The following is a 27,060-nucleotide window of genomic DNA, read 5'->3' on the forward strand; positions in this document are numbered from 1 at the left end:
TTGAATGTTGCTGTGCCGATGACCATTTTGTGTTTGGGAGCCTTTTCACTGAGCGAGTTCCTTGTTCTGTAGCCACAAAGGGACATAAGTCTTCTTGTGCCGTCCCAAGCCCGGATAAATACAGAGGGTTGTGTCAGGAAGGTCATCAGACGTAAAAGCTTGGCCAAAACAAACATGTGGATCAAATCTCTAAAGATGGAGGATACTGATTTGCTGTGGTGACCCCTTGAAGGGAAAAGCCGAAAGGAAAAGAAGAAGTCCTGAATTACTCCTGTGATAAGGAGTTTCCCAAGTCCTAAATTCTGTCCGAGGCCAGATCTCCTAGATCAAGATGACAGTTTAACTTACTGTGTCTGTTGAGCTGATTGACCTCAGGTTGTCTGTGCTTCAATTGTGTATTCGAGTCACACATGCTGACTAAGCATATAACAGCATGAAACTTTTAAATATGATAACTTCTTATTCTCTGTCATATTACCTCATCTTTTATAATTTTTCTGCCATGATGGCGGGAAATTGCCCTCTAGAAACTCTTGTTGCAGGTATCATAAAACTGATTCTAAATGGATCAGGCAGAAGGTGGTGGGTTTTCTTACAGTGACAAAAAGTCTTAATCGCGTGACATGACGTCTTCGCCCATCGTCTTCTCATCTAACTTGCACGCTTCCTTTTTGTTCAAATCGTCTATTCTTCAGTCCCATTTCACAGCCCTCCATTTTTAATGTGTCACACACTTCACTTGGTACTCCTTCAAGCCTCTCTTGATCCTCCCCTCCGTCCTTCTTATCCTTCATCCGCCCCCTCTCCTCCCCCATCGTTGGATGACTTGTACCACCAGTCCATTCATTTCCACTCCATGCTTTAGTGCACCATATTAGCATTCTCATCCTTTTTTTCCTTCATTTCGGCTTCCCATCCACCCTCTCACAAGCAAAGAATCACACTCCTTTGCGATCTTCATATTTTGTGGCTGCTTTCACGCACAGAACAATGTCAATCAAAACCCATTTTTTCATTGGTCGCATCTTATCGGCTGAATAATCCCGTTGACAGTCATCCTCTCATGTTTCCACCTTACCCCAGGAGCTGAGTTTCCCCGGGGATTTCAGCAGTGCCGTAGCGGGCCTCATCTTCCTGGAGTACACGGGCGGCGCTCAGTGGTCAGCCGAGCTGCTGGTTATCACGTACGGGGGTGCGCTCAAGAGCTACTTGGTCAGGTGAGTGTGCACTTTTGAGTGATAGGTGAAAATCCACACTATAGAGAAACCTATTTTCTCACCTCGTAGAGAGAAGGGCAAGGTTTTATGCTGTCAGTGGGCCATCATTTTTTTTTCAAACACCTCAATTGGGGAAAAAGTCAGAATCTCAAAGGAGTCGGATTCACAGGGTGGTACATTCCTATACGCCTATTCCTGTGATTTCTTTTTTTCCCTCTTCCACATGCTAGTTGAAAGCAGAGAATTGTTACCTTCCTCAAAGGCTTCGTATCGTGTTTGTTGTTGGCTCGCTTGCCTTCAGCTGACAGCGCACCTCCTTGACATCCTCTTTAGACATCTGTCAAAAAAGCACCCACCAACAGACTTTTAGTGTTGTCACTGACATTTCAGCTGGTTTTCCTCAATAGAGAGCCGTGCCACAATGGAGACAAAGAGTACTGGGAAACCTGCCAAAAACATCTAGAATAAGATTGTCCTAAGTTTGGCCATTCTCATTAAAATATAGAAATGAAAGGAAACTATAATGAACCAAAAAATAAAATTTTCCTATGTTTGTAGAATGTACTGAAAGCACGACCCATTCAACTGTTTGTTTGATGACCTTGAAAAATGTCACCGTCATCATGTGACCCAAAAGAGACAATGCTGTCTTGGCAGATTCCCACAAAAAGAAAACACCACATTCTGATGAATATTACATTTGTAGATTATGAATAATGCCGCAAAATATACCTGTTTTTAGTCATCTCACGAGGTGGCCATTTTTACCATTTGCTGTCTACTGAAAATGACATCACAATATTGTTGGTTTGATTTCCCCTTAAGCGCACTTAAAGGACAACCGACAACTCCGTACAAGTTGCGTCCATAATTTGTAAAATCACTTCAAATGACTTCTACTAAGCGCATTTTACAAAGATCCCATCGCATACAGCTATATTTTACATTATAAGACACATTCGGAACGCCCCTGACAGAGAAAGCGACGCACAATGCATTTTGGGTACTTTTTTGTCTGAAAACACGGTGTTGATCACAAAATTAGAAGGAAACTACATAAATAACGCGATGGTGAATCGTTGTGTGTCACAGCCAATTGCGGTAACACGCATACAGGTGTAAGTTTACACAAATTCCCAGTGGACAAATCAGCTCATTTCCAATGGAGCAGAGCAGTCGAGCACCAGGAGGAAGCTAACCAGAGTTAGCGATTCTGTGCTTCGATAGCGGAAGTTTGATGCATGTTTACTCATTAAATCACATCGCATGCTAACTGTGAGCTCACCTGGTGAAAGAGAGCAATCACCATATTAGTGGAGCACACCGATCGGACAAACATCCACTTTCCATCGTGTCATTTTTTTACTCTAGAGTGCTGTCGGAGCTTTCTCTCTCGTCTCAACATCTGATGTTGGTGTGGCTGTCTCCTTTGTGAGTGTGCGTAAAACCCCCCCCTCTGTCTTCTACAACGGATTTTAACCAATCACGGGCGGCTTTACGGCTCTCATAAGCGACTATATACTGGACGAAACGCAGCTTGTGCGCCATCTTGTGTTTTCATCGCTTGCAGACAGCTCGAATTGATACGGAAGGACTTCTTTAATTGATTGCAAACATTTATTGTTTTGATTCGGGAGCAAGGCAGTTTTTGAAGGAGTATCTTGATGTGACGTCATGTACAAGGGGCAAGACTTTCTGATTCGCCCCAGTTTCGAGCTCATTTGTGGCAGTTTAGGGACACTTTAAGTAACTTTTATTGGTGTTTTGCATTTGACTAAAAATTTCAGCATGTGTGTTTTGGATATTTTAGATGCTATACTTTTCTAATGTCACTTATCAAACAAAAAAATGGTGTCGGTTGTCATTTAAGCCAGGGGTCCCCAACCTTTTTGCGCCGCGGACCGGTTTAATGTCAGACAATATTTTCACGGACCGGCGGATGACTACAACAAAATAAAATGATACGACAGGCATGGAAACTGTTTTTTTTCTTTTAAATATAATAATAAACGTGAATCCATTGTGTATTTATACAACTTTATTAGCAGTGTTCTGGTAACATCGAACCAACAACAACATGTGTAACATTGTCTCTGCCGCTTAACGCTCGATGGTCACCATGGTAATGTTTAAACGGGCCTTCAAAATAAGATATACCACAAAAACAAGTACAAAGCGCATGAAAAATACAACTCACTACAACTGAATCAGTGGGACCCCTGAACTTGTTTCTTTGCAACGAGACGGTCCCATCTAGGAATAATGGGAGACGATGACAAAGTGTCTTGCTTATGTCCAGTCTACTCCGAGTCTACTCCGTAGTTTTGTTTTGGTTGCTGTCACTGCTGAAAACCTCGCTTCACACAAATAAGATGTCGGAAACTGCAACAGGATTTTCAGTGCTGTTGTGGCGATCTCGGGGTATCCTGCCATCACTTTAATCCAAAACACCGGCAGAGTTGTTGTCTCAATCATGCTTTGAAGTCCACCATCATTTGCTAACTCCAGCAGTTGTTCTCCCTCTTGCACAGGCATGCTGGATTCACCTGGTTTGTTGACAAATGGGTTGCGGATCCATTCCTTGGCAGTTCGTCAATGAAGGCTCGGCTCAGTCTTTTCCAAAAACACCACCAATGTTTGAAACATGTCAAATACACTACTATTCACGCGCCGTCCCCACAAATCCAGTTTGGCTTTAAATGCAGCTACTTTATCAGCCAACTTGAAGACAGTTGTCATTTTCCCCTGAAGTGACAGATTAAGTTCATTGAGCAGGTTGGATATGTCGCACAAGTAGGCGAGCTTTGCGACCCATTCCTCGTCACGGAAATGCACCGCAAGCTGTGACTTTTAATTTTTCAAAATAAAACATAATTCAGACTCACATAATAAATAAAACGGAAATTATGTAAATTATTTATTCTTTCTGAGCGGCCCGGTACCAAATGACCCACGGACCGGTACCGGTCCGCGGCCCGGGGTTTGGAACCCATGCTTTAAGTGACACAATTCCATCACTCATGTCACATTATCGAGAGAAATGGCCACACGCATGTGCTCAAATGTGCTGTCAAGACGGCCGACGTGAACATGACGTGTACACCTGAATGTGCATTTCATCGTCTGCCATCGTTTTAACGGGGCATGCATTCAGCTCGGGATTGAAGCTAATCTTTTAGTGCGTGCTTTTCCGAAGAGCAAATGTGAAAGCCTTCCCTTTTTGAATTCAGCCTCGTTTTGATCAAGCATTAGTGGAGATGTTGCATGCAAGTCAGGGTGGCTTTGCACGGCCATTTCCGCCATGCTGAATGGCAGGAAAATGTTTCAATTATTGGGGGCTTTCACTGCGCGTTGGCGTGTGCGCGCTCATGTGTGCGTAAATTGAGAATTCAGTCGTGGCAGGAATGTGCGCGTTGGCTTATTTGTAATGATTGCTTCTTATTTATGTACCTATTATATTTGCTATCCTCCTTGTGCGACTGCTGAGACCATTTGAATTGAACATCGATATTCACAAGAAGTCGTATTGTCCTCAGGCTCTACTTTGTCCTTCGCTTTTTATGTCCGCCTCTTCACACAGATTATGTGTTGACGTTATCTCACTTAGCTTTAAATGAATCAATGTGTGTGGCTTTTTATTTATGTATATTTTTACAGTGTGGGCACCAATCAGAATTTCCAAAAGAACCACTCCTTCAGTTTCTCCACCTACTACTCACATGGCATCACCTCAGCTATCTACCATCCCGGCCACCGGTAAGCCAAAGACTCCATCACGTTATTCCTCCTTACAGTTTATTAAATGCACTTTTGCCCCAAAATAAGTGCACCCCTCTCATTTTTGTAAATATTTCATGATAGCTTTTCATGGGACAACGCCGTGTCCCCATTTAAAGCACCAGCAGGCAGTCAGTCTGAGAAAACCTCATCCCGATCTGCCATCTCATCATGTCTGGCCTGTAATGCGTGACCCAAAACATAGCCTGCCCCCACCGCCACCATGCCGCAGACGGCAAACAGATTGACTTTGGCTGGTGAATCTTGCATCGGCGGCTTAATGGCTCCTGACAGCTACTGTCAAGTGTTTGCCAGCCGACAGACCGGATGAAACTTTAATGATCTGCGGTGTGAAAAGTGGGTTAGCGCAAGCAAGCAGTTGCATATAGATAAGAGCGAGACGAAAAGAGGACAGATAATATACAGTGAACCTGCGTTCGTAGCGAGGGCAGGAGTTCCGGACCTACAATAGGGAAGAAGCATTCACTACCATGAGACCAGAAAAACCCTTTTTGAGTCGAAACAGCCATTTTAGGCTCATTTTGGACAATTTAGAGGCTACTTCAAATTAAGCCCCTGAAACGTTGTTTACTTAACACAGATATTGCCTAAGTATGTCCATCATGGCTGGACTACTGGAATCAATTTCCGATGCGCGGACATTGTTTGAAGTCCGCCTCGGAATCTAGACGTGCATTTAATACACACGTAGATGGTGGGCCACTTGAGGTTGTCTGGCTTCTGTGCAGCATGGTGGTTGGAACATCCATTTGTGTTAGAAGCGCTGCCCGCTGTTGATCTTGTGCGCACCAGGGTGCAGTGTTGAGCTTAGTAGGACTGTTCCAACTCATCTCACACCTTTCTACATATGATCAACTTGGACTCTTAACCCTCATATTATGTTTACGAAAAAAATCATGTTCATTATGTTGTGGGCCATTTTTACCCGTATGTAAAAATCCACACAGAACAGTTAAGTAATAGGTGACATGAGCAACAAATGTTTCTGAGATGTACTTGAAAAGAGAGACAACATTTTTTATCCCATTGAGATATTTTAGAACTGTTTTGAAGAAAAGAAAAGGAAAGCATATCCAGTACATGAGTCAACACAAAAATAAAAATGGGTAAAAATGACCCCTTAACATAATATGAGGGTTAAACTAACCTACTAAGGCAGCACGGTGCACAAGTGGTTAGCAGATCTGATCTCCTAGGTTAATGTTACCATGTTTTATTTCACAAATGTTGTAAAATAAAGGAGGTATAAATTGGACGGTCAAGTGGTTCGAACGTCAACCTCACAGTGCAAAGAGGTTTGATTCCAGCTGCGGCTTTCCTGTATGGAGTTGGCATGTTCTCCCCGTGCCTATGTGGGTTTTCTTCCGGTACACTGGTTGTTTCCTCCCACATTAAAAAAAACATTGCCGTGAGTGTCATGGAACTCTCTAAATCAGGGGTGTCCAAAGTCGGTCCTCGAGGGCCGCCGTCCTGCCTGTTTTCCAGCTCTCCCAGGAGCAACGCACCTGATTCAAATCATCAGGACCATTTTGATGCTGCTTCAGAGCTGGCTGATGAGCTGATCATTTGAATCAGGTGTGTTGCTCCTGGGAGAGCTGGAAAACAGGCAATACAGCGGCCCTCGAGGACCGACTTTGGACACCCCTGCTCTAAATTGTTCCGGAGTGCGACTGTGACTCGGGATTGTTTGTTTCTGGATGTGCCTTGTGATTGGCTGACAACTAGTGCAGCGTGTCCTCTGTCTGCTGCCCAAAGGGAGCTGGGATAGGCTTCACCACACCCTGCGACCATTGTGAGGATAAAGCAGTTCATAAAATAATGCATGGATGGATGAATAGAACCAAACGCGACTGTGCACAAAGACCTCACGTTACACTGTCCTTTCATTTTTTTTGTATGCTAACAGGCTACTGCTGGTGGCTGGCTGTGATTCAGGGTACGATGGCTCGTCCATGGCCGCCTCTTGCGGCCTGACGGCGTGGAGGGCGCTGTCCGGCTCGCCTCATTACAAGCAGGTCACCAACTTCGAGGACGATGTCAACACGGTGAGGAGAGCATGACCTGGACATAAAAAAATGATGGATGTAGTATTATGAAATGAAATATGATTTTTTTAATGCAGTTAAGCAGACTCAACATACTCTTATTTAGTCTTGCAGTGTTAATTATTTCCCGAGATGCTGTTCTCCCATGGGATGACGGTGCACATTTAAAGGACAACCGACACCATTTTTTTGTTTCCTAACTGACATCACAAAAACGTTTTATAGCATCTAAAATACCCAAAACACGCAGGCTGATATTTTTAATCAAATGCAAAACACCAATAAAAATGACTTAAAGTGTCCAAAAACTGCCACAAATCAGCTTGAAACTGGGGACTTTCAGAAAGTCCCGCCCCCAGTTCGTGAAGTCACGCCAGGTCGTCTTGCCTTGCTCAAGAAACAAAACAATGAACTCACGGAGTTCAGATTCGGACAAGATGCTTTCTTGTTACTCATCCAGTTATGAAGATGATTGAAATACACTAAAGTCTCGTTATATCGATATTCAAGGGAGTCCGAAAAAATATCGATATAACCGGGACTATCGATATATCCGACCCCGTTTGCATGTAATTTTCTCCGTGCGTGCATAGAAATAGTATCGATATAACCGGGACTATCGATATATCCGATATCGATATAACGAGACTTTACTGTAGTTCTGAAGAGGAAAGCATAAATGTTTGCAATCAATTAAAGGAGTCCTCCCATATCAATTCAATGGCATCTGGACTGAAAATGTAGTGTCCCAGAAAATGCACAAGATGGTGCCCGAGCTCCATTGGAAATGGGCTGATTTGTCTGCTGGGAATTTGTGTCAGCGAGTATCAAATAGTAATCTTGGTGCAACACACAATGATTCACCATTGCGTTATGTGTTTTCCTTCTAATTTCGCCATCAACACGGATCAACACAAAGTTTTCAGACCAAACAAAGTACCCAAAATGCATTGTGTGTCACTTTCTCAGTCAGGGGCGTTCCAGACGTGACGTCACGTCAGGCATCGTCATCAACTCGAAAACAAGCCTTCCTGAATATTTAGCGTGAGTCTTAAAACGTAAAATATAGCTATATGCGGCGGTATCTTTGTAAAATACGCTGAGTAGAAGTCATTTGAAGCCATTTTACAAATTATGGACACAACTTGTCCGGAGACGTCGGTTGTCCTTTAAAGGACTTCTACTGAGCGTATTTTAAAAAGATTCCACCGCATATAGCTATATTTTACGTTTACTCGCGCTGAATATTCCGGAAGTCTTGTTTTTGAGTTGGTGACGAGTCCGTACGTGACGTCACAAAAGGAACGCCCCCTGACCGAAAAAAAAAGACACATTGTAGTCAATCACGTCAATGTATTTTGCTGTATTGTTTGGTCTGAAAAACTTATGTTGCACCCAAAAGCCGCCAGAAGAGGGTGTCCAAGCTCCATATAAGGAATTTATCAGCATGTGGAAACGGAGGTGGCCACAGGACGTCGCCATTTTGTGCCTCTTTTCTGGTGATCGTTTCTCCCCAATGTTGCCTCAAAATGGCATGGAATAAATTCTTTAATCGATTGCAAACATGTATGCTTTCCTCTTCAGAACTATTTGAATCATATTCATAACTTGATGTGTAACAAGAAAGCATATTCTCTGAATCTGAAGCCATTGTTTTGATTCTCAAGCAATGCAAGACGTCTTGGCGTGATGTCACAAACTGGGGGCGGGACTTTCTGAAAATGCCCAATTCACAGCTCAATTTTTTTGCAGGCTTTGGACACTTTAAGTCAAATTTTATTGGTGTTTTGCATTCAAATAAAAGTATCATACTGTGTGTTTTGGGTATTTTAGATGCTATAAAACGTTTTTCTGATGTCAGTTAAGAAAAAAAAGTGACGTCGGTTGTCCTTTAAGTTTAAGGTTGGATCTGTTTAAAAGATTAAAAACTTACATTTCCATATGAATATATCGCACGTCTTTGCAATATGTATGTGCCATTATCACGATCCATTATTTTTTAATAGATTGTGCAGCCCTACGCTACACAACACAATGGAAAAAAACTCAAGGCTATGATACCTGGAAACACTACTTCAGTAGTCGCTAATAAAAAATATTTGTGTTGACCAGGCAAAGTGTGAATGTGTCACGTGCTTATGTGTTTTCTTTTCTCAGAGCCATAAGCGAGGTTACTTGCGTATACCCAATTTGAGGCTGTTCAGCAGAGAAGGGGATGAAAAGGTAGCGAAATTAATTTCTCACTTTTTGCTCGGGGACCTTTCTGAGCTCTTTATCCTGAGACCAGTGTGTGTGCGTTCCAGGACGGCGTGTTCCGTATGAGTCTGAGCCCCGACGGGACGCTGCTGGCTGTCATTCATTTCTCGGGTCGTCTGTCCCTCTGGGATGTTCCCTCGCTTAAGCAGAGAGCGGTGTGGGAGCAGGACCAACAGGTAGCTTATGTTTTCAAAGCATTCATGAGGCTTATGTTGAGCTGGAAACCATCACAGCTGGATTTGGACTGGTTGCCAACCAATCACAGAGCACCTAGAGTACACAAAGTAAATTTATGAGACATGTAAAGTAGTAAATCGAGACATGATTAACTGACTGTCTCGCTACCTAGCTGGCTATCTATTTGCTATCTATTTGCTATCTATTAGCTATCTGCCTGGCTAGCTAACTATATAGCTGGCTGGCTGTCTAACTGGCTATCTATTGGGTATCTATTAGCTAGCCAGCTTTCTATCTATTTGAGTTACTTCTGGGTTGAGTGAACGCTGGCGCGTCTGACTGCCGCTGCTCAGTTGCGTTCACATCTACGGGCAATTCCAAGTAGCAACATGAGAAATTTCTAAGAAAAATGACATTCTCAAAATGTCAGTCTTAATGTGAGTAAAATGCCCCAGCAATTTTAAATGGGTAATAGCTTCTGGATTTATTTATTTTTATCAGACAAAAGGCTTTTTTTTTTTGACAAATCCATTTTTTTTTTCAATAGGAAGTCTGGTACAAAAATATCTTAAATTTCGCATGGAATACTAAAACTGGATTATTTATTCTCAGGAGGATTCACTTAATATCCACCAATCAACTTGACATAATTCCAAGGGCTTCTTCATTTGACTGTGCCAAAATTACACTGACATTTCAAAGTTTGTCGTCTGCCCAAAAACTTGCCTTGGCAATAAAATAAGTTTTGTGCTTCAGACAGGGTGTCACATGACTTAATGATGCATCTGGGCCACACACGTGCCATTTATGCAATTTGACAGCCACTGGTGCAACTTTGTAACTCCACTACGCCAGCACCAAGTCTATTATGATTAGCGCATATTGCTACATGAGCTGCGCCACGTATAACATATTTCTGTTAAAATATCTTAGAAAACAAATTTAGTGTAGCAGCAATTGAAAACTGTTCGATTTCCTTCAGAAGATGTTTTAACTTTCATCATCTGCTGTCTTGCCTTACCAGCATTGAGCCATAATCACCTTGCATTTGTTTCGGTGCGTTTCAAAGTCTTGGCCAAGGATATCGGGCTTTTCTGTCATCGGCCAGAAAACTGACGAAAGAGTAGTCGAATATTCATTTACCCATGGTGCATTACAGTATTTACATCGATTGAACATGGCGGATGGTTGCAAAATGGAGCGTGATAACAGGAGTAAAACTCTAAAACAGGCAGTCAACACATTCTCATTTTTAAGAAACAATCGAATAAGTCTGCGGAAGATAGTGACAATTCGTTGCTCCAAACTGCCGTTAATGATTCAAATTTAGTGGCGCATCAGAATGATTTTTGAGTTGCACATTGGAAATCTTCAAAGCAAAGAAATTTGTTTAAGTAGACACGAGCAAGAAATATTGTGCTAAGTCTGTTCTCTTTGTCTTTTCTGTAATAACGTAGGATATCAAAATAGCACAGGATTGTTTAGTAACTAAAGAAAATTGAAAATGTTTATTTTATGTATGAATTAAATCTTTGACTTTAATTAAAATAGTTGATATACAGTAAAGTGTCGTTATATCGATATTCTCGGGAGTTGGAAAAAATATCGATATAACCGGACTATCGATATATCTGATCCTAGAAATAGTATCGTAATAAGCAGTAATATCGATATAACCGATATCGATATAACGAGACTTTACTGTATTAGAAAAATAGATTTTACTGAAATAATGGTTTTTCATTTGCAATTTTGAAATATCATGCTCCAATGAATGTAGTTTGGTTTATTTCAAACAGTTTTGTATACTGCGGCAATGTAGATAAATTGGGGCCCCATCCATTTTAGAATTTGGCCCCTTTTTCAGACACAAGAGGGCCAACTGGCCCCCTTTTTTAATTTCCCAGATGCATCCCTGTGCCACTCTCTTATTGCACTGGCCAACTGCACATTTGCCACCCTGAGCCATCGGCGTGGCAGCGATTTTAGGCAGTGATACTGCCTAAAAACAGCAGTGTTAGGCTCCAGTTCGCCCGCAAACCTCGCAAGGATAAAGCGCATCACAAAATGGATGGATATGTTTTTCATTCTAAGAATATCTTTACATGTTTTTTTTTTTCAAACACATCAGGTCTTCGAGGTGTTTTCATTTTAAGGCTTGTAAGGTGTCAGGTTTGATTCACAAACTTTTGCACAGAGTGAGCTGGTGTTCATGCCACTTGTGTTTAGTGTCTGGAAGAAGAGATCTGTTTTTGCAAATTTGTGTTTTTCTACCTCTGTGTCAAGAGGGTGAAGAGATTAATCTTTATCGTTTTTCTCTTCCCTCCCTTGCCGGCAGCCTGGATTTGAGGAGATCAATCCGGAGTGGAAGACATCACTGGAGAGGAGAAAGAAAATTAAAGGTAACTTGGCCCATTGGACAACGCAGCATTTTTTTAAACGCTGACACAGCATGGCATGCCGAATATGATTTAATGATCTTTGACCTGTTTTATCAACTGAATCATACACTTATTTAGACCGCTCGTCTTTATTTCATATTGTCCTTTGACAGTTCGGGGCCATTCCTATTGAAGGCTGTGACATATCGCTTCACCCAAAAAAATTAAACAAATGAACAAAACAAAAAAAAAACATTATGAACGTGTGAATATGTAAATGCATCTTACACTGCACATGACATCTCAGTATCACAAAGGTTCCACCGCATATAGCTATATTTTACGTTTTAAGACTCGCGCTGAATATTCCGGAAGTCTTGTTTTTGAGTTGGTGACGAGCCTACGTCACTGAAGGAAAGCCCTTGAGTGAGAAAGGACATACCTTGCATCACCTCAATGCATTTTGCGGTACTTGTTTGGTCTGAAAACGTCGTGTTGCACCAAAAACAGCCAGAAGAAGGCGACAAAGCTCCATGTAAGGAATGTATCAGCCTGTGGAAACGAGCTGATTAATTCCTCACACGGAGCTTGGTCGCCATTTTCTGCCTCTTTTTTGGTGATACATTTCCCCCCAATGTTGCTTCAAAAAGGCAGGGAATAAATTCTTTAAGCGATTGCAAACACATATGCTTTCCTCTTCAGAACATATTCATAACTGGATGAGTACCAAGAAAGCATGTTCTCCGAATCTGAAGCCATTGTTTTGATTCTCCAGCAAGGCAAGACATCTTGGGGTGACGCCACGAAGAAGGGGGCGGGACCTTCTGAAACTGGCCACTTCCGGGTTCATTTTTTTTGCAGATTTTGGACACTTTAAGTCATTTTTATTGGTGTTATGCATTTGACTAAAAATATCATACTGCGTGTTTTGGGTATTTTAGATGCTATAAAACGTTTTTTTGATGTCAGTTTGGAAACAAAAAAAGTGATGTCGGTTGTCCTTTAAAGGACAACCGACGCCTCCGGACAAGTTGTGTCCATAATTTGTAAACTTCACTTCAAAGGACTTCTCCTGAGCGTTTCCACCGCATATAGCTATGTTTTACGTTTTAAGACTTGCGCTGAATATTCACGAAGTCTAGTTTTCGAGTTGATGACGATGCCTGACATGACGTCACGTCTGTTACACCCCTGACGAAGAAAGCGTCACACAATGCATTTTCGGTACTTTGTTTGGTTTGAAAACTTCATGTTGATCCGTGTTGATGGCGAAATTAGAAGGAAAACACATACATAACACAATGGTGAATCGTTGTGTGTCTATCTTACTTTCAAACATAATTAAGAGCATCCTATTCTTAGAGCTTTAAACACTAAAGTAGATAAAACAGCAGGTTATTTTTTTAAAATAAACTCTGAACACCTTTCGCACCCGGTTTGTTTAAAAACATTGTCAGTTTGACCCACATCAGAACAGGACGGCCGTACGTTCCAGTGGAACAACTACAACAACAACAATAAAATAAAAGTCACTTCAACACCCTCCCTTAACATAATGACTCGATGCAATTTTGGGGGTAATTAAACTGCACGACCACCTCCTGTTTGATCTCACTGGATTGTGCAAGTGTCGCTAATAAAGAATCAAGTGTATGTTTTCCCAAAGTCAACCAATGTGAAAGAACTTTACGATGGCAATAATACAAAAAGGTAGAACACGCTTCAAGATAAAAAGTAGAAAGCTGATCATTAGTCACAAATAAAATGCTCAACAAATCTTTGCCAGCTTTTCCTCCAGATTGTTAGTTGAACAATAAAATATGCAATTAAGCCTTAAAGGACAACCGACGTCACTCTTTTGTTTCTTAACTGACATCAGAAAAACGTTTTATAGCATCTGAAATACCCAAAACACGCAGTACGATATTTTTATTCAAATGCAAAACACCAATAAAAATGACTTAAAGTGTCCAAAATCTGCAAAAAAATGAGCTGCGAATTGGGCATTTCACGCCAATACGTCTTGTATTGCTGGTGAATCAAAACAATAACTTCAGATCCGGAGAATATGCTTTCTTGTTACACATCCAGTAATGAATATGATTCAAATAGTTCTGAAGAGGAAAGCATACATGTTCGCAATCGATTAAAGAATTTATTCCGTGCCATTTTGAGGCAACATTGGGGGAAATGTCTCACCCAAAAAGAGGCAGAAAATGGCCACAGAGCTCCTGTGAGGAATTAATCAGCCCGTTTCCACAGGCTGATAAATTTCTTACATGGAGCTTGGACGCCCTCTTCTGGCTCTTTTTGGTGCAACATGACGTTTTCAGAACAAACAAGCACAGCAAAATGCGTTGACGTGATGGAAGGACTGCTACAATGTGTCCTTTTTTCGGTCAGGGGTGTTCCTTCAGTGACTTCACGTATGGACTCGTCATCAACTCGAAAACAAGACTTCGGGAATATTCAGCGCGAGTCTTAAAACGTAAAATATAGCTGTATGCGGTGGAATCTTTGTAAAATACGCTCAGTAGTAGTCATTTGAAGCTATTTTACAAATTATGGACACAACTTGTTCGGAGACGTCTGTTGTCCTTTAATCACAAGGAAAATTGGACTATGAAATGGCAGTCAAGAAATGTTGCCCTTTTCCATGACCACAATGGCTTTAAAATTAAACCATATGATTGATGTTTTGCCTTACAGATTTCATTCTGGAGGCTTCTATCAAACAAATATGCCTTTTACTTTTTGGAATGGCAGCCATTTTATGCCGGAGGACCCCAATTTACATGTAAAAATAGTTTGATAAGTAACTCGAAAGTGGATCATTGCTCAGTTAAGCTTATTCCAGTATGCAGCTATGTTAAGATAATATTATTCATCACAAATGATGAAAAAAAAGTATACTTGGGTTGTAATATTAGTCCGTTATAAAGACTTTGTGGTGTTTGTTCAGACAAGGAGCAGTACCATCCGCTGATGGATGTGAACTGGTGGAGCGACAGCGTCCTGATCCTGGCCCGTTGCTCCGGCGCTGTAACCGTGTCGTCCATCAGGAACCTCCGCAACCTTTTGGGCAAGTCCTGCGAGTGGTTCGAGCCTTCACCCAGAGTCACGGCCGCACGCCACGGCGGATTCTTGAGCCTGGAGGTACGTCGTCATTTTGCTTCGCTGTCGTCGTAAGACTTACAGCACCAGCATCACAACTCTACAACACTGACAACCTGTTTTAAATACAGTGATACCTCTGCTCACGGAGTTAATTGGTTCCCAGAAAGTGTGTGTAAGGCGAAAAGTTCGTCTGCCGAACATTTATTTCCCATAAGAAACCATTAAAATGAGAATAATCTGTCCCAGTTCCCCATATCACATAATTTGATACAAAATAAGCCTTAAAACTGCACAAAATATACATTATTTTATGTATAATAAATGTGCTGTTGTATTGTAATTAAAGAAATAAACTGTACTTTATAATAAAGTTGTTTTATTTACCTTCGTGATGTTCGTTGATGTAGTTGCGTCTTGGTGATATCAGAGTGAAGTTGTCGACACACTGTCCCCTGCTTGCTGCTTTGCATTGATCCAAATCAACATAAGTTTTTCAACCTCTTCTATTGCCTGATACCGTTGCTTAGACAACACAGAAACACCCTTGGTGTACTGGACTGGGACGCTAAGTCACACAAACACACACCTCATGTTTTTCGATGATCTCTTTCTTCTGCTCGACTGTAATTTTCTTTTGTGTCTTCTTCGGCTTAACACTAGCCTGTGGTGGGGTCTTTTTCCGTTCCATAATAGCAAAAGTACTTCGCTCAATAACAAACCATGTCTGCACTCATGGAAAGGGGATGCCGAAAACTAGTCCGCCAGCCACCGTGGCGCTGTTCGACTGTGTGGTTTGGTTCGTTCGTCGAAAACGAGTTCGTCAGCCGAGACTATATGCTCGCGAATTTAATGTTCGTGAGGCGAAAAGTTCATATGCGGAGGTATCACTGTATATGTTTTGTGAATATCAGAATAATGTCATGTCATTTTAAGGAATAATAGCATCTTGGAAAATTGACCGTTACTGGGATATTGAAAGACACAACCCTCAAGACTGTGGCCAAAGAGGCAGTGTGGAAATCATGTGTGATGATGAATACACTGTACCTCACTGCTTATTCTTCTCCTTTTTATTTTTGTATTTGTTATTTTATTTATGTTTTATATTTTGGAATTCTAGAAGGACCCTGTTATCATAACGCCTTCTGGTGGTATTCCACTTTTTTCCCTGCGTGTTACATATCACCTTTTCAGATATACCGTATACCGAGATTTCTTAACCCGGCAACTTGAGAGGAAGGTGGTAGCCTGTGTGTGTGTGTGTGTGTGGGGGGGGGGCTGTTGATATAGTGCTCGTGCATGCAAATACAGTCTGAAGGAGCAAGATTACATTGGTATAAAGGCAATATTTCGTCCCAGTACAAGCACAGCATGCACAGTTTTCTCATTCTCGTATGAAAATACACCATATTGCTTATCTTCAATGCTGCCAAAAGTACTGATGTATATACTCTGTACTTATGGTAGAGTCATTTGGAATAAAAACAAACAAAGAAAAAAAGTACTTACTGGAACTAATAATGTTCCCTTTAAGCTGCGCGCGTGCGCAATCGCGCACTGCTTACACATACTCAGCGCACAAGAACATCTATGCAGGGCACATTTTGCAATGTAACTCAATGAGTGACAGGTGTCCTCAGTGGTCCTCAGTGTGCTCAGGGAGCTTGTGTGTCTATTCAGACACATGAAAAATAAGAGGGAACATTGACTGGAACTCAATTTCTGGTCTTAACTAAAAACCAAACTGCAAAAACTGAAATCTACCTAAAGGACAACCGACGTCACTTTTTTGTTTTTTAGCTGACATCAGAAAAACGTTTTATAGCATCTAAAATACCCAAAACACGCAGTATGATATTTTTATTCAAATGCAAAACACCAATAAAAATGACTTATAGTGTCCAAAATCTGCAAAAAATTGAGCTGCGAATTGGGCATTTTCAGAAAGTCCCGCCCCCAGTTCGTGACGTCACGCCAAGACGTCTTGTTCTGGACTGGCAATAGTTCTGAAGAGGAAAGCATACATGTTTGCAATCGATTAAAGAATTTATTCCGTGTCATTTTGAGGCAAACGGGCAGGGGGGAATGTCACACCCAAAAATGGCGACCAGCTCCCGTGAGGAATGAATCAGCCCGTTTCCACAGGCTGATAGATTCCTTTCATGGAGCTTGGAGTCCCTCTGCTGGCGGCTTTTGGATGTAACATCAAGGTTGTCAGATAAACAGTACAGCAAAATAAATTGACGTGATGGACTGCTACAATGTGTCTTTTTGTCGGTCAGGGGGGGTCCTTTCATGACGTAACGTGAGGACTCGTCACCAACTCAAAAACAAGACTTCCTGAATGTTCAGCGCGAGTCTTAAAACGTAAAATATAGCTATATGCGATGGAATCTTTGTAAAATACACTCAGTAGAAGTCATTTGAAGCCATTTTACAAATTATGGACACAACTTGTTCGGAGACGTCGGTTGTCTGTATGAAAGTATGAAAGTAAAAGTGAATTATTATTTTTATACAATGCCCATTTTAATGAGGTGGAACTATTGGCAACCCCTCCAGTCCAAATTAGACTCCCCACTTTTAATTTGTTTAAACAACAAAAACATGGCGCATCTTGATTAAATACAGTAACAAGTACGTATTTCTACTTGGTTACGTCCTATCACTGGGTTACAGTGGCATATTTGTGTTCTGTTTTGTTGTCACCAGTGCGAAGTTAAGCTCGCCCAGAAGCGTGCCCGTCTTGAGAGCAACGTGGGCGGTGACGACGAGGAAGGCGACGATGGCGGGGAGTCCGATTCAGACGATGAGTCCTCTGCCAAGGCTCGCTACTTTGGCTACATCAAACAGGGCCTCTACTACGTGACGGAGATGGAACGTTTCGCGCCGCCTCGCAAGCGCCCCCGCACCATTGTTAAGAACTACCGGCTGGTTAGTCTCAGATCCACTACGCCAGAGGAGCTTTACCAGAGAAAGGTATGTATGATGAGGTTGATAAAAATGTTTTCAAAAAAATTTACAAAATACTTCAAGGTTTTTCCTGGCTCAAATTATGCCAGATATCGTAAATTCCAGACTGTGTGCCTTGACCTGCAGCCATCCTGTAAATTCAACACATATACACAATATACTTTATGTTTAACTCATTCACTGCCAATGTGCAAAAATATGTCTACTCCAGTGGCAGGGTTTTTGTCATTTTCACTCAAATTCCAAGACACACAGAATATTGCGTTTGAGGGCTAGAGAAACATTCATGCAGCATACAAAAAAATTAACTATTTTCTTTCATCAGAAAAAAAGTTAATTCCTAAGTCACATGGGTCTGGAGTAATATGAGGTGCATGTGAGGGCATCTGTGCAAAATGCAAATACTGCCCCCTCGTGAAAGGGAAAAACATAGCCAGAGGTCTGACCAGCGGTTTATCGGCACCCTCGGCAAGGAAAACCCAGAACCCGAACAAATTCGGGAGCAGCGCTCTACATCACACTTTTCAATTCCCGAATAAATGAGGTCCAGTGAGAATGCTTAACTCATTTACTGCCAGACAATGTGCAAAAATGTGTCCAATCCAGTGCCAGGGTTTTTGTCATTGTCACTCGAATTCCAGGACACACAGAATATTGAGTTTTAGGACTACATTGATCAACATTAAATTCAGAGTAAGAAACATTAGTCTCTCTTCTTTCATCAGAAAAAAAGAGTTCATTCCTAAATCACCTGGGTCTGGAGTCATCTGAGCTTGAAATGAGGGCGGCTGTACAAAAGGCAAATGCTGCCCCCTCGTGGAAGGGAAAACACATTGCCAGAGGTCTGACTAGCGCAGTGATTCCTCGGTTTACGAACCCCTTGTCTTACGAACTTTTCGGTTTATGAACGTTAAATTTATGACAATTTTATCTTGGCATACGAACTTTTTTCGTACACGGAGCTGCCTGAGTGATGTGTCGTTCGCAAATGAGCTCGTTCTTCTAACAACAAAATGGCGGCCAACTGTTTTTGTCCTCTATTCCCTGCCCCCAGTCTTCGGTTAAAGCCACGTGGTTGGTCAGGAACACAGCAGTGACGGTGGTGGGGTTTACAGATAGGGAGAGAGTGAAGCAGTTCTCCAAAAAGAAAATGGCTGCCAACTTTTTGTGTCCTCTATTCCCCGCCCCAGTCTTCAGTTAAAGCCACGTGATTGGTCGAGAACGCAGCAGTAGGGGGAGGGTTAAACATTAAAGAGACAGGCAGACAACAGTGAGAGATTTTCAACTTTGATAGTTCAAAGGCAAAGTGTGGACTGCAATGTTAAAATATCCCATCAATCAGGCTCGACAAACAACCCATTTGATGCAAAAAGCTGTCATCCCAGCTAAACTGAACACAATTCATTAGGAACTAGATACAATTATTACAGAGAAAGCACCTACAAAAGATCATTCCTCAAGATGGTAAAAGAAGAAGGCTACGTTCCTCATCAAGTGTTGTAATGCTGATGAAACTGGCCACTCCATTCCATCAAGCCATCAACGACCATCACAAAGGTAAATAAAATGACTTTATCATAAAATACAGTTTATTTAATTATAATACTATAGCACATTCATTATACATAAAATAAGGTATATTTTGTGTAGTTTTAGGGCTTAGAAAATTAGAAAGTAGAAAATTATGGGGACCTGAAACGGATTATTCTCATTTTAATGCTTTCCTATGGGAAATTAATTATTGGGATACACACTTTTCGCCTTACACACTCTGTCTGGGAACCAATTAAGTTCGTAAGCCAAGCTATCACTGTAGCATGTTGTTACTGTACAATGAAAAACATGTATCGCTTAAAATTTTCCCGGGTCTTATCTCACCAAAACATAAAAAATGTCAGTAATTGATTTTGAAATCAGTTTTCTTTATTTTCTTTCAAGATTGCGACACAATTCATGCGAGACTACAATGACCACAACAAAGCCGAATCCATTTTAGCTTCTCCGTAAAAATTCCAGCTGAGCGAACTGACAAAACAAGTGTCGTCTTTGTTGTCGCTGATACCGTCTCGCGGATGCGCGCTCTCTCGCCTGTCTCACAAAAGCTATAGGTGGCTATCAGCTGCCGCTTGCGACAAATTGCAGCAAAGGCACTAATCTGCACTTTCACAAAAGCCCTCCATTTTTGATCGCGGCCGGCTCATCACTCATTTTTATGAGGCTGCATCCATCGCCTTCTTCATCACTGTCATCCTCATTGGTGGACATTAGCCTTGCCCATCAAATTCCAACAACCCAGAGTTAAAAGGAATACATCATTATTACTATCGCTTTGGAACACTCGTTGTCCAGACCGGTCCCAGATCCTCACTCCCCTCACCCATCCCTCTCTCTCGCTCTATTTCTTTGTCTATCTCTTGCTCTCTCTTTCTCTCTGTGTCTTTCCCCCTCTATTTCTTTGTCTATCTCTTGCTCTCTCTTTCTCTTTCTTTCTCTTGGTTTCTCTTCCTCTCTGTCTCTCTCATTCTCTCTCTCTTGCTCTTCCTGTAGTTCTCTCTCTCTGTCTGTCTCTCTCTCTCTCTCTCTCTCTCTCTCTCTCTCTCTCTCTCTCTCTCTCTCTCTCTCTCTCTCTCTCATCCTCTATTCCTTTCTTCGTCTTTCTCTTGTTCTCTCTCTCTCTCTCTCTTTCTCTCTCTCTTTGTCAGTTTCTCTGTCTTTCTCTTGCTCTATCTCTTTCTCTCTTTCTCTCATCTATTTCTCTCTGTCTTTCTTTTGCTCTCTCTCTTTCTTTCTCTCTCTGTCTTTCGCTCTTCCTCCCTCTCTCTGTTTCTCTCCGTCTCTCTCACTCTCTTTCTCCATCTCTCACTTCCTCTATCTCTCACATTCTCGCTCTGTCTTTCACTCTTCCTCCCTCTCTCTGTTTCTCTCCGTCTCTCTCACTCTCTTTCTCCATCTCTCACTTCCTCTATCTCTCACATTCTCGCTCTGTTTTGTTCTCTCTTTCTCTCTGTCTCTCATTCTCTCTCGCTCTCTCTTCCTCTATTTCTCTTTATTTCTCCCTGTCTTTCTCGCTTTCTTTCTCTATTTCTCTTTCTCTTCCTCCCTCTCTTTCTCCATCTGTCTTTCCCTCTATTTCTCTCTGTCTCTCTGCCTCTCTCTCTCCCTCTCTCTCTCTCTCTCTCTCTCTCTCTCTCTCTCTCTTCTCTCTCTCTCTCTCTCTCTCTCTCTCTCTCTCTCTCTCTCTCTCTCTCTCTCTCTCTCTCTCTCTCTCTCTGTGTCTCTCTATCTTTCTCTCGTTAAGTCCCGCGCTTGCTCTCCCTCTGTCTCCCTCTCTTTTGCTCGCTGGCAAGGCTGAAAACATTTTCATTAGGCCAATCCGCTGAGACTGCGTGCGAGTGGAAGGGAGAGAAACGTTTTTTGATGTCCTCCTACGACAGTTTTAACGGTGCAGGCTTCTCACTGCCCTCAAGGATGTGCAGTCTGGCTAATGTGCTGCTTTATACTCCCACACACAGGCGGAGATGGATACACCGTTTCGGTGCGTGTGTGTGTGCGTGTGTGTGTGTCTGCGCGTGCAGGCAATGCGCGTGGGCTCGCTATTGTCGAATCAAATCATTTTTAAGGCATATATTTGACACAAAAGCGTCTGTTTTGCCAGTAAAGATCGGCTATTTAAACCGTCACTTAAAGGCTGATGCTCATCATTTCAGTTTTATACCTGACAACACACACACATTAGGAAGGCAATTAAAGCACCACCTACTATGTCCTGACATATTCAGTACAACTTCTGTTCAGCATCAAGAGTGGGCTCAAGGTAGACATTATGCTCACCAGCACAATTAAAGAAACAATATATTAGGAAGAACTCTACTGCTTGTGTACGAGACACTATCTCCCCTCACCCCCCCACCTAAACTATGGAATATGTATTCCCCATCTACATTTAGATGTATTTCCTAAGTATGCGTCATAAAATTTCCAAGTATCCTCTAATTTCGGGTATATTAGGTCTTTTGTTGTCAATACGGTACAGTTAACTTGTGCATAATTGTCAAATCAAATATCTTGTGTCATTACAACACAGAACTAGTGGCATTAAGAAAAAGAATAATACTTTACATTTTAAGCGCCTTTCAAAGCTCTCAGTCACTTCACAGTCACAGACACAGACTGTAAAGCATAGGTACTATAATAAATAAAATATAATCACAAATACAATGCAATAGTGTGTGTGTGAGGTGAAAAGTTAGTCTTCCGAACATTTATTTCCCATAAGAAACCATTAAAATGAGAATAATCCGTTCCCAGGTCCCCATAAAACATAATTTTCTACTAAATAAGCCTTAAAACTACTACTACTACTTTGTGGTGGTAGTTGATGGCTTGATGGAATGGAGAGGGAAGCAGGGAGGGAGTTACCCTCCCTCACACTGTCCCCTGCGAGTTAGTTTTCGTTAATCCAAATCAACAGAAGTTTTTCAACCTCTTCTATTATCTGCGACAGTTGCTTAGACAACACAGAAACACCCTTAGCCACACATGCACCCTTAATAGCTTCCTTGTTCTTAAGGAAGGTAGCAATGGTCGACTTAGCGTACTGGTACTCGGACGCTAATTCACACAAACGCACACCTCATTCGTGTTTTTCAATGATCTTCATCTGGTCAATGGGAATTTTCTTTAATGTCTTCTTCAGCCTAACACTAGGCTGTGGGGGGTGGGGTCTATTTCAGTCCCATAATAGCAAAGGTACACTCGATAACAAACCACGTCCGCACTCAAAGAAAGGGGGTGGCGAAAACTAGTCCGCCAGCCACCGTAGTGCTGTTCGACCGCATGGTTTGGTGTTCGCCCGCCAAAAATAGTTCGTCAGCCGAGACTATATTCTCGCAAATTTAATGTTCGTGAGGCGAAAAGTTCATAAGCTGATGCGTTCGTCAGCGGAAGTATCACTGTATTGTATTTAAATTTTTTCATACATCCAAATCGAGTACTTAAAGGACAACTGACGTCACTTTTTTGTTTCCTAACTGACATCAGAAAAACGTTTTATAGCATCTAAAATACCCAAAACACGCAGTATGATATTTTTATTCAAATGCAAAACACCAATAAAAATGACTTAATGTGTCCAAAATCTGCAAAAAATTGAGCTGCGAATTGGGCATTTTCAGAAAGTCCCGCCCCTAGTTTGTGACGTCACGCCAAGACGTCTTGCATTGCTGCAGAATCAAAACAATGGCTTCAGATTCGGATAATATGCTTTCTTGTACCACATCCAGTTATGAATATGATTCAAATAGTTCTGAAGAGGAAAGCACACATTTGCAATCGATGAAAGAATTTATTCCGGGCCATTTTGAGGCAACATTGTGGGGAAATGTCTCACCCAAAAATTGGGAAAATGGCCACCGACTCCTGTGAGGAATTAATCAGCCCGTTTCCACAGGCTGATAAATTCCTTACATGGAGCTTTGAACCCCTCTTCTGGCTCTTTCTGGTGTAACACGAGGTTTTCAGACCAAACAAGCATTGACATGATGGAAGGACTGCTACAATGTGTCCTTTTTTTCGGTCAGGGGCGTTCATTCAGTGACGTCACGTACGGATTCGTCACCAACTCAAAAACAAGACTTCCTGAATATTCAGCACAAGTCTTAAAACGTAAGATATAGCTATATGCGGTGGAATCTTTGTAAAATACGGCTAGTAGAAGTCATTTGAAACCATTTTACAAATTATGGACACAACTTGTCCGGAGACGTCGGTTGTCCTTAAAAACTGAATTGGATAGCTCTGCTCCACCTCACAAGTTTGAGCTACGTCTATGGTGTAGGACACGAAATCTGTTACAGGCTAAGGACACTCTGTACATTTTTAGTATGATGTCCCGTGATCCACTGTTGAAAGGAGATTATGAACCTCTCCACTTTCATCTATGACCACTTCAGACAACAGTGTGCGGAAAAGTGGTTAAAATTGAATGGCTGTCTGTGTCTTATGTGTAGTATTGTATTCTTTTGTTTTTTATGCTATTCGGACTTCAAGATGGTGTTGTGAGAGTGGCTGCCATCACAGCAGCTCCTAAATAAATTCTTCTTTATACATTTAAAGCTATCCATAACCTTGCCCCCCATACTTATCTGACCTTCTTCAAATTTCTATTCCCTCTCGTTCGGTCAGATGCTCTTCCTCCTCTCTAGCTGATTTATGTGGGACAGGAGATGTGAGACAATCTCTTTTTGTCAATGGATGCTACAACTGCGTGTTTGCTTTCAACATTTAGCTTGTAGTCGACGTGCACATTCCACCATGATGTCCCTGATCCACTGGTGAAGAGGCGCTTTGATCCTCTCCTCTTTCATCGAGAACTGCTGTATGTAACAAAGAGGGTACAGAAAGTGCTTAAGAATGAATGTCTCTCTGTGTCTTTGTGTTGTCATGTTATTTGTTATTTAGTTATTTTTGTTCTTTTGACTTCAAGACGGCGCCGCGAGAGTGGCTGCCTTTCCAGCAGCTCCTGTATTTTGCTTTTCTACTTTCATTTCTTTCATAACTTTGCTGCTGTGAAATGTAAATTTCTCCACGGCGAGACTAATAAAGGCAAATCCAATCCAATCTTCTCACCTCCGGGGGACAGAGCTTTCAGCTGCTCTGCCACCAAACTCTGGAACTCACTTCCTCCCAACATTCATAACATCGATTCTCTTCCCTTCTTTGAAATCCCATCTCAAAACCCACCTATTTAAAATTGCATTTTCTGTGTAGCTCTATCTCTTGTTTCTATTTATAATTGTATTGTATTTTATTCATCATTGTATTGTATTTATTATTGTATCTATGCTTGTCTGTGACTGTAAAGTGTCCTTGAGAGCTTTGAAAAGCGCTTGAAATAAAATGTATAATAATAATAATAATAATAACAATTATTATTATTATTATTATTATTATTATTATTATTATTATAAATACATGTTCTTCTTTTCATAACTTTGCTGCTGTAAATGGGAATTTATCCATAGTGAGACAAATTAGGGTTTTCCTTGTGTGTTCTACATACTTGGCAATAAAGATGATTCTAATTCTGATTCTTATTCTTATAATATTGTGTGTCATCGTGTTCGTTTACACGCGCTTTTCCCTTCAGGTGTCGCCACAGCGAATCAGTGTCCTCCATCTTGTGTTTGTTTACATGCAAATGCCTTTAATAGGCGGAGATGATGTCAACCAGTTCCGTATTCAGTTGATGCAGTATGACAAAATGGTTGAATTGTTCTTAATTCTTTGAAATTGCGTCATTCCCACCCATCATCTCACTGCTATTTCGGGCACCATTGTATCCTGCAAACAACCATAATTTAAGTCATGCATAATAAATAAATAATAAATACATTTAAGAAATGATACAGCATGGGCAAAAACACCGACCCACTTAATACTGTGCTTTAAAAAGTCTTATGATATGTCATGTTATCTTTTCCAACAGATTGACAATGAAGAATATGGCGAGGCCTTATCTCTCGCCCATGCTTATAATCTGGACTCAGATCTAGTCTACCAAAGACAATGGAGGAAGAGCACAGTCAGCATCGCCTCCATACAAGATTATCTTGTACGTATGACACAAGAAAAGCCCCTTTTTGCCATTTTACACATCATGTGTTAACACCTGTTGTCCCCAGAGTAAATTCGCAAGCGCTCCTGGGTCCTGCACGAGTGCGTGGAGCGCGTCCCGGAGAACGTGGACGCGGCCAAGGAGCTGCTGCAGTACGGGCTGAAGGGCACCGATCTGGAGGCGCTCATCGCCATCGGCAACAGAGAGGACGGGGGCAGGTGCGTGACTCGTTTTCTTTTAAATTCAATAAAGGTCCGGTGGTGGTGAAACTCACCGGCGCTGTCGGCTGTCAGGTTCATCATGCCGGGCGATGTGGACCTGGACGACCTTCCTTATGAGGACCTGTCAGAAGGGGAGGAGGCGGAGATGCAGACGGAGAAAGAGAGCAGGAGGAAGCGAGAGCTGCTAGACAAGGTCGACTTCGGCAGGTTAGTGAGCGGGCGGCATGCTGAAATGCTGACAGCTAGAGAGATTGGGAAACTTGCCATATTTCCGAAAACGGTTCCCAGGATCTTAAATCTACTCACTTTCATGCGTGAAGGTTTTCAGACATAACATATTGTGATATCTATTAACTCATTCACTGCCAGACATGTGCAAACATGTGTCCACTCCAGTGCCAGGGTGTTTGTCATTGTCATTCAAGTTGTATGAGCCACCAAATATTGAGTTGTAGGACTACATAAACATTAAATTCAGCGTAAGAAACCTTAGACTATCTTCTTTCATTATATCTTTTTCTGTCTATGTGTGTTGCTCCACCCTTTATATTCACATCTTTGTTATTCGCGGAGTTTTGCATTGTGCGAGCATTAAACTGGCTGCATACATTCTTAAGGCAGCTTTTGTGTGTTTGTGTGTGTGTGTGTGTGTGTGTGTGTGTGTGTGTGTGTGTGTGTGTGTGTGTGTGTGTGTGTGTGTGTGTGTGTGTGTGTGTGTGTGTGTGTGTGCGTGTGCGTGCGCGCGCATGTGTGTGTGTGTTTCTTTTAAATGCACTAATCAAATTGTTGTTTACGAAAAGCAGCTAAGCACCGCTGGTATCTTGAAAAAGAAAAAGTGTATCAACTTTTGTCTTATTGTCTTTGGCTTTTCCCTTCTTTCCCTTCGAACGTGGAGTTAGTTGCAATGCGTGGGAGGTAACAGGAAAGTGAGACGCCATCTTGAACAATCATGACATCGCGCGGGGACATTACCGTGGATGAGAGAATTTGGCGGCGGCGCGAGCCAAAATTAGCGGCTAATCATCTTGCTGTAATTTATGCCTTTGTTGTTAAGCGCCTGAGGAAAGACTAATGAAAAAGCCTTCAGTGGCCACTAATCACCTCTCAAACGTGCTGATCCACTTGCACACCATCAAGCCCTTCCTACGCACATTAAACACAATTAAAACGTCCAAAAGGTAAATGCGGGGTGAAAACACGCATTTGTGCAAATAAATGGCGCTCATTAAAAATACATTTATGTGCAGATGTAGCCTTTTC

At 41.8% G+C, this 27,060-nt stretch overlaps 1 protein-coding gene across 1 annotated transcript in view; it reads left to right on the top strand.

Moving 5' to 3' along the window:
• nbas (NBAS subunit of NRZ tethering complex) overlaps positions 1-27,060 on the top strand; it is a 175,716-nt gene that overhangs the window by 6,772 nt on the left and 141,884 nt on the right. The window contains 11 exon segments of the mRNA XM_089021896.1: positions 1,084-1,217; positions 4,875-4,973; positions 6,922-7,060; positions 9,218-9,283; positions 9,364-9,492; positions 11,832-11,895; positions 14,837-15,030; positions 17,704-17,970; positions 25,451-25,580; positions 25,647-25,797; positions 25,873-26,007. Of these exon segments, the coding sequence (XP_088878022.1) occupies positions 1,084-1,217; positions 4,875-4,973; positions 6,922-7,060; positions 9,218-9,283; positions 9,364-9,492; positions 11,832-11,895; positions 14,837-15,030; positions 17,704-17,970; positions 25,451-25,580; positions 25,647-25,797; positions 25,873-26,007 (1,508 nt within the window).

This window comes from Hippocampus bargibanti, linkage group LG19 (genome assembly GCF_051943395.1).
Source record: "Hippocampus bargibanti isolate YZ-2025 linkage group LG19, ASM5194339v1, whole genome shotgun sequence".
In the NCBI taxonomy this organism is placed as follows: Eukaryota; Metazoa; Chordata; class Actinopteri; order Syngnathiformes; family Syngnathidae; genus Hippocampus; species Hippocampus bargibanti.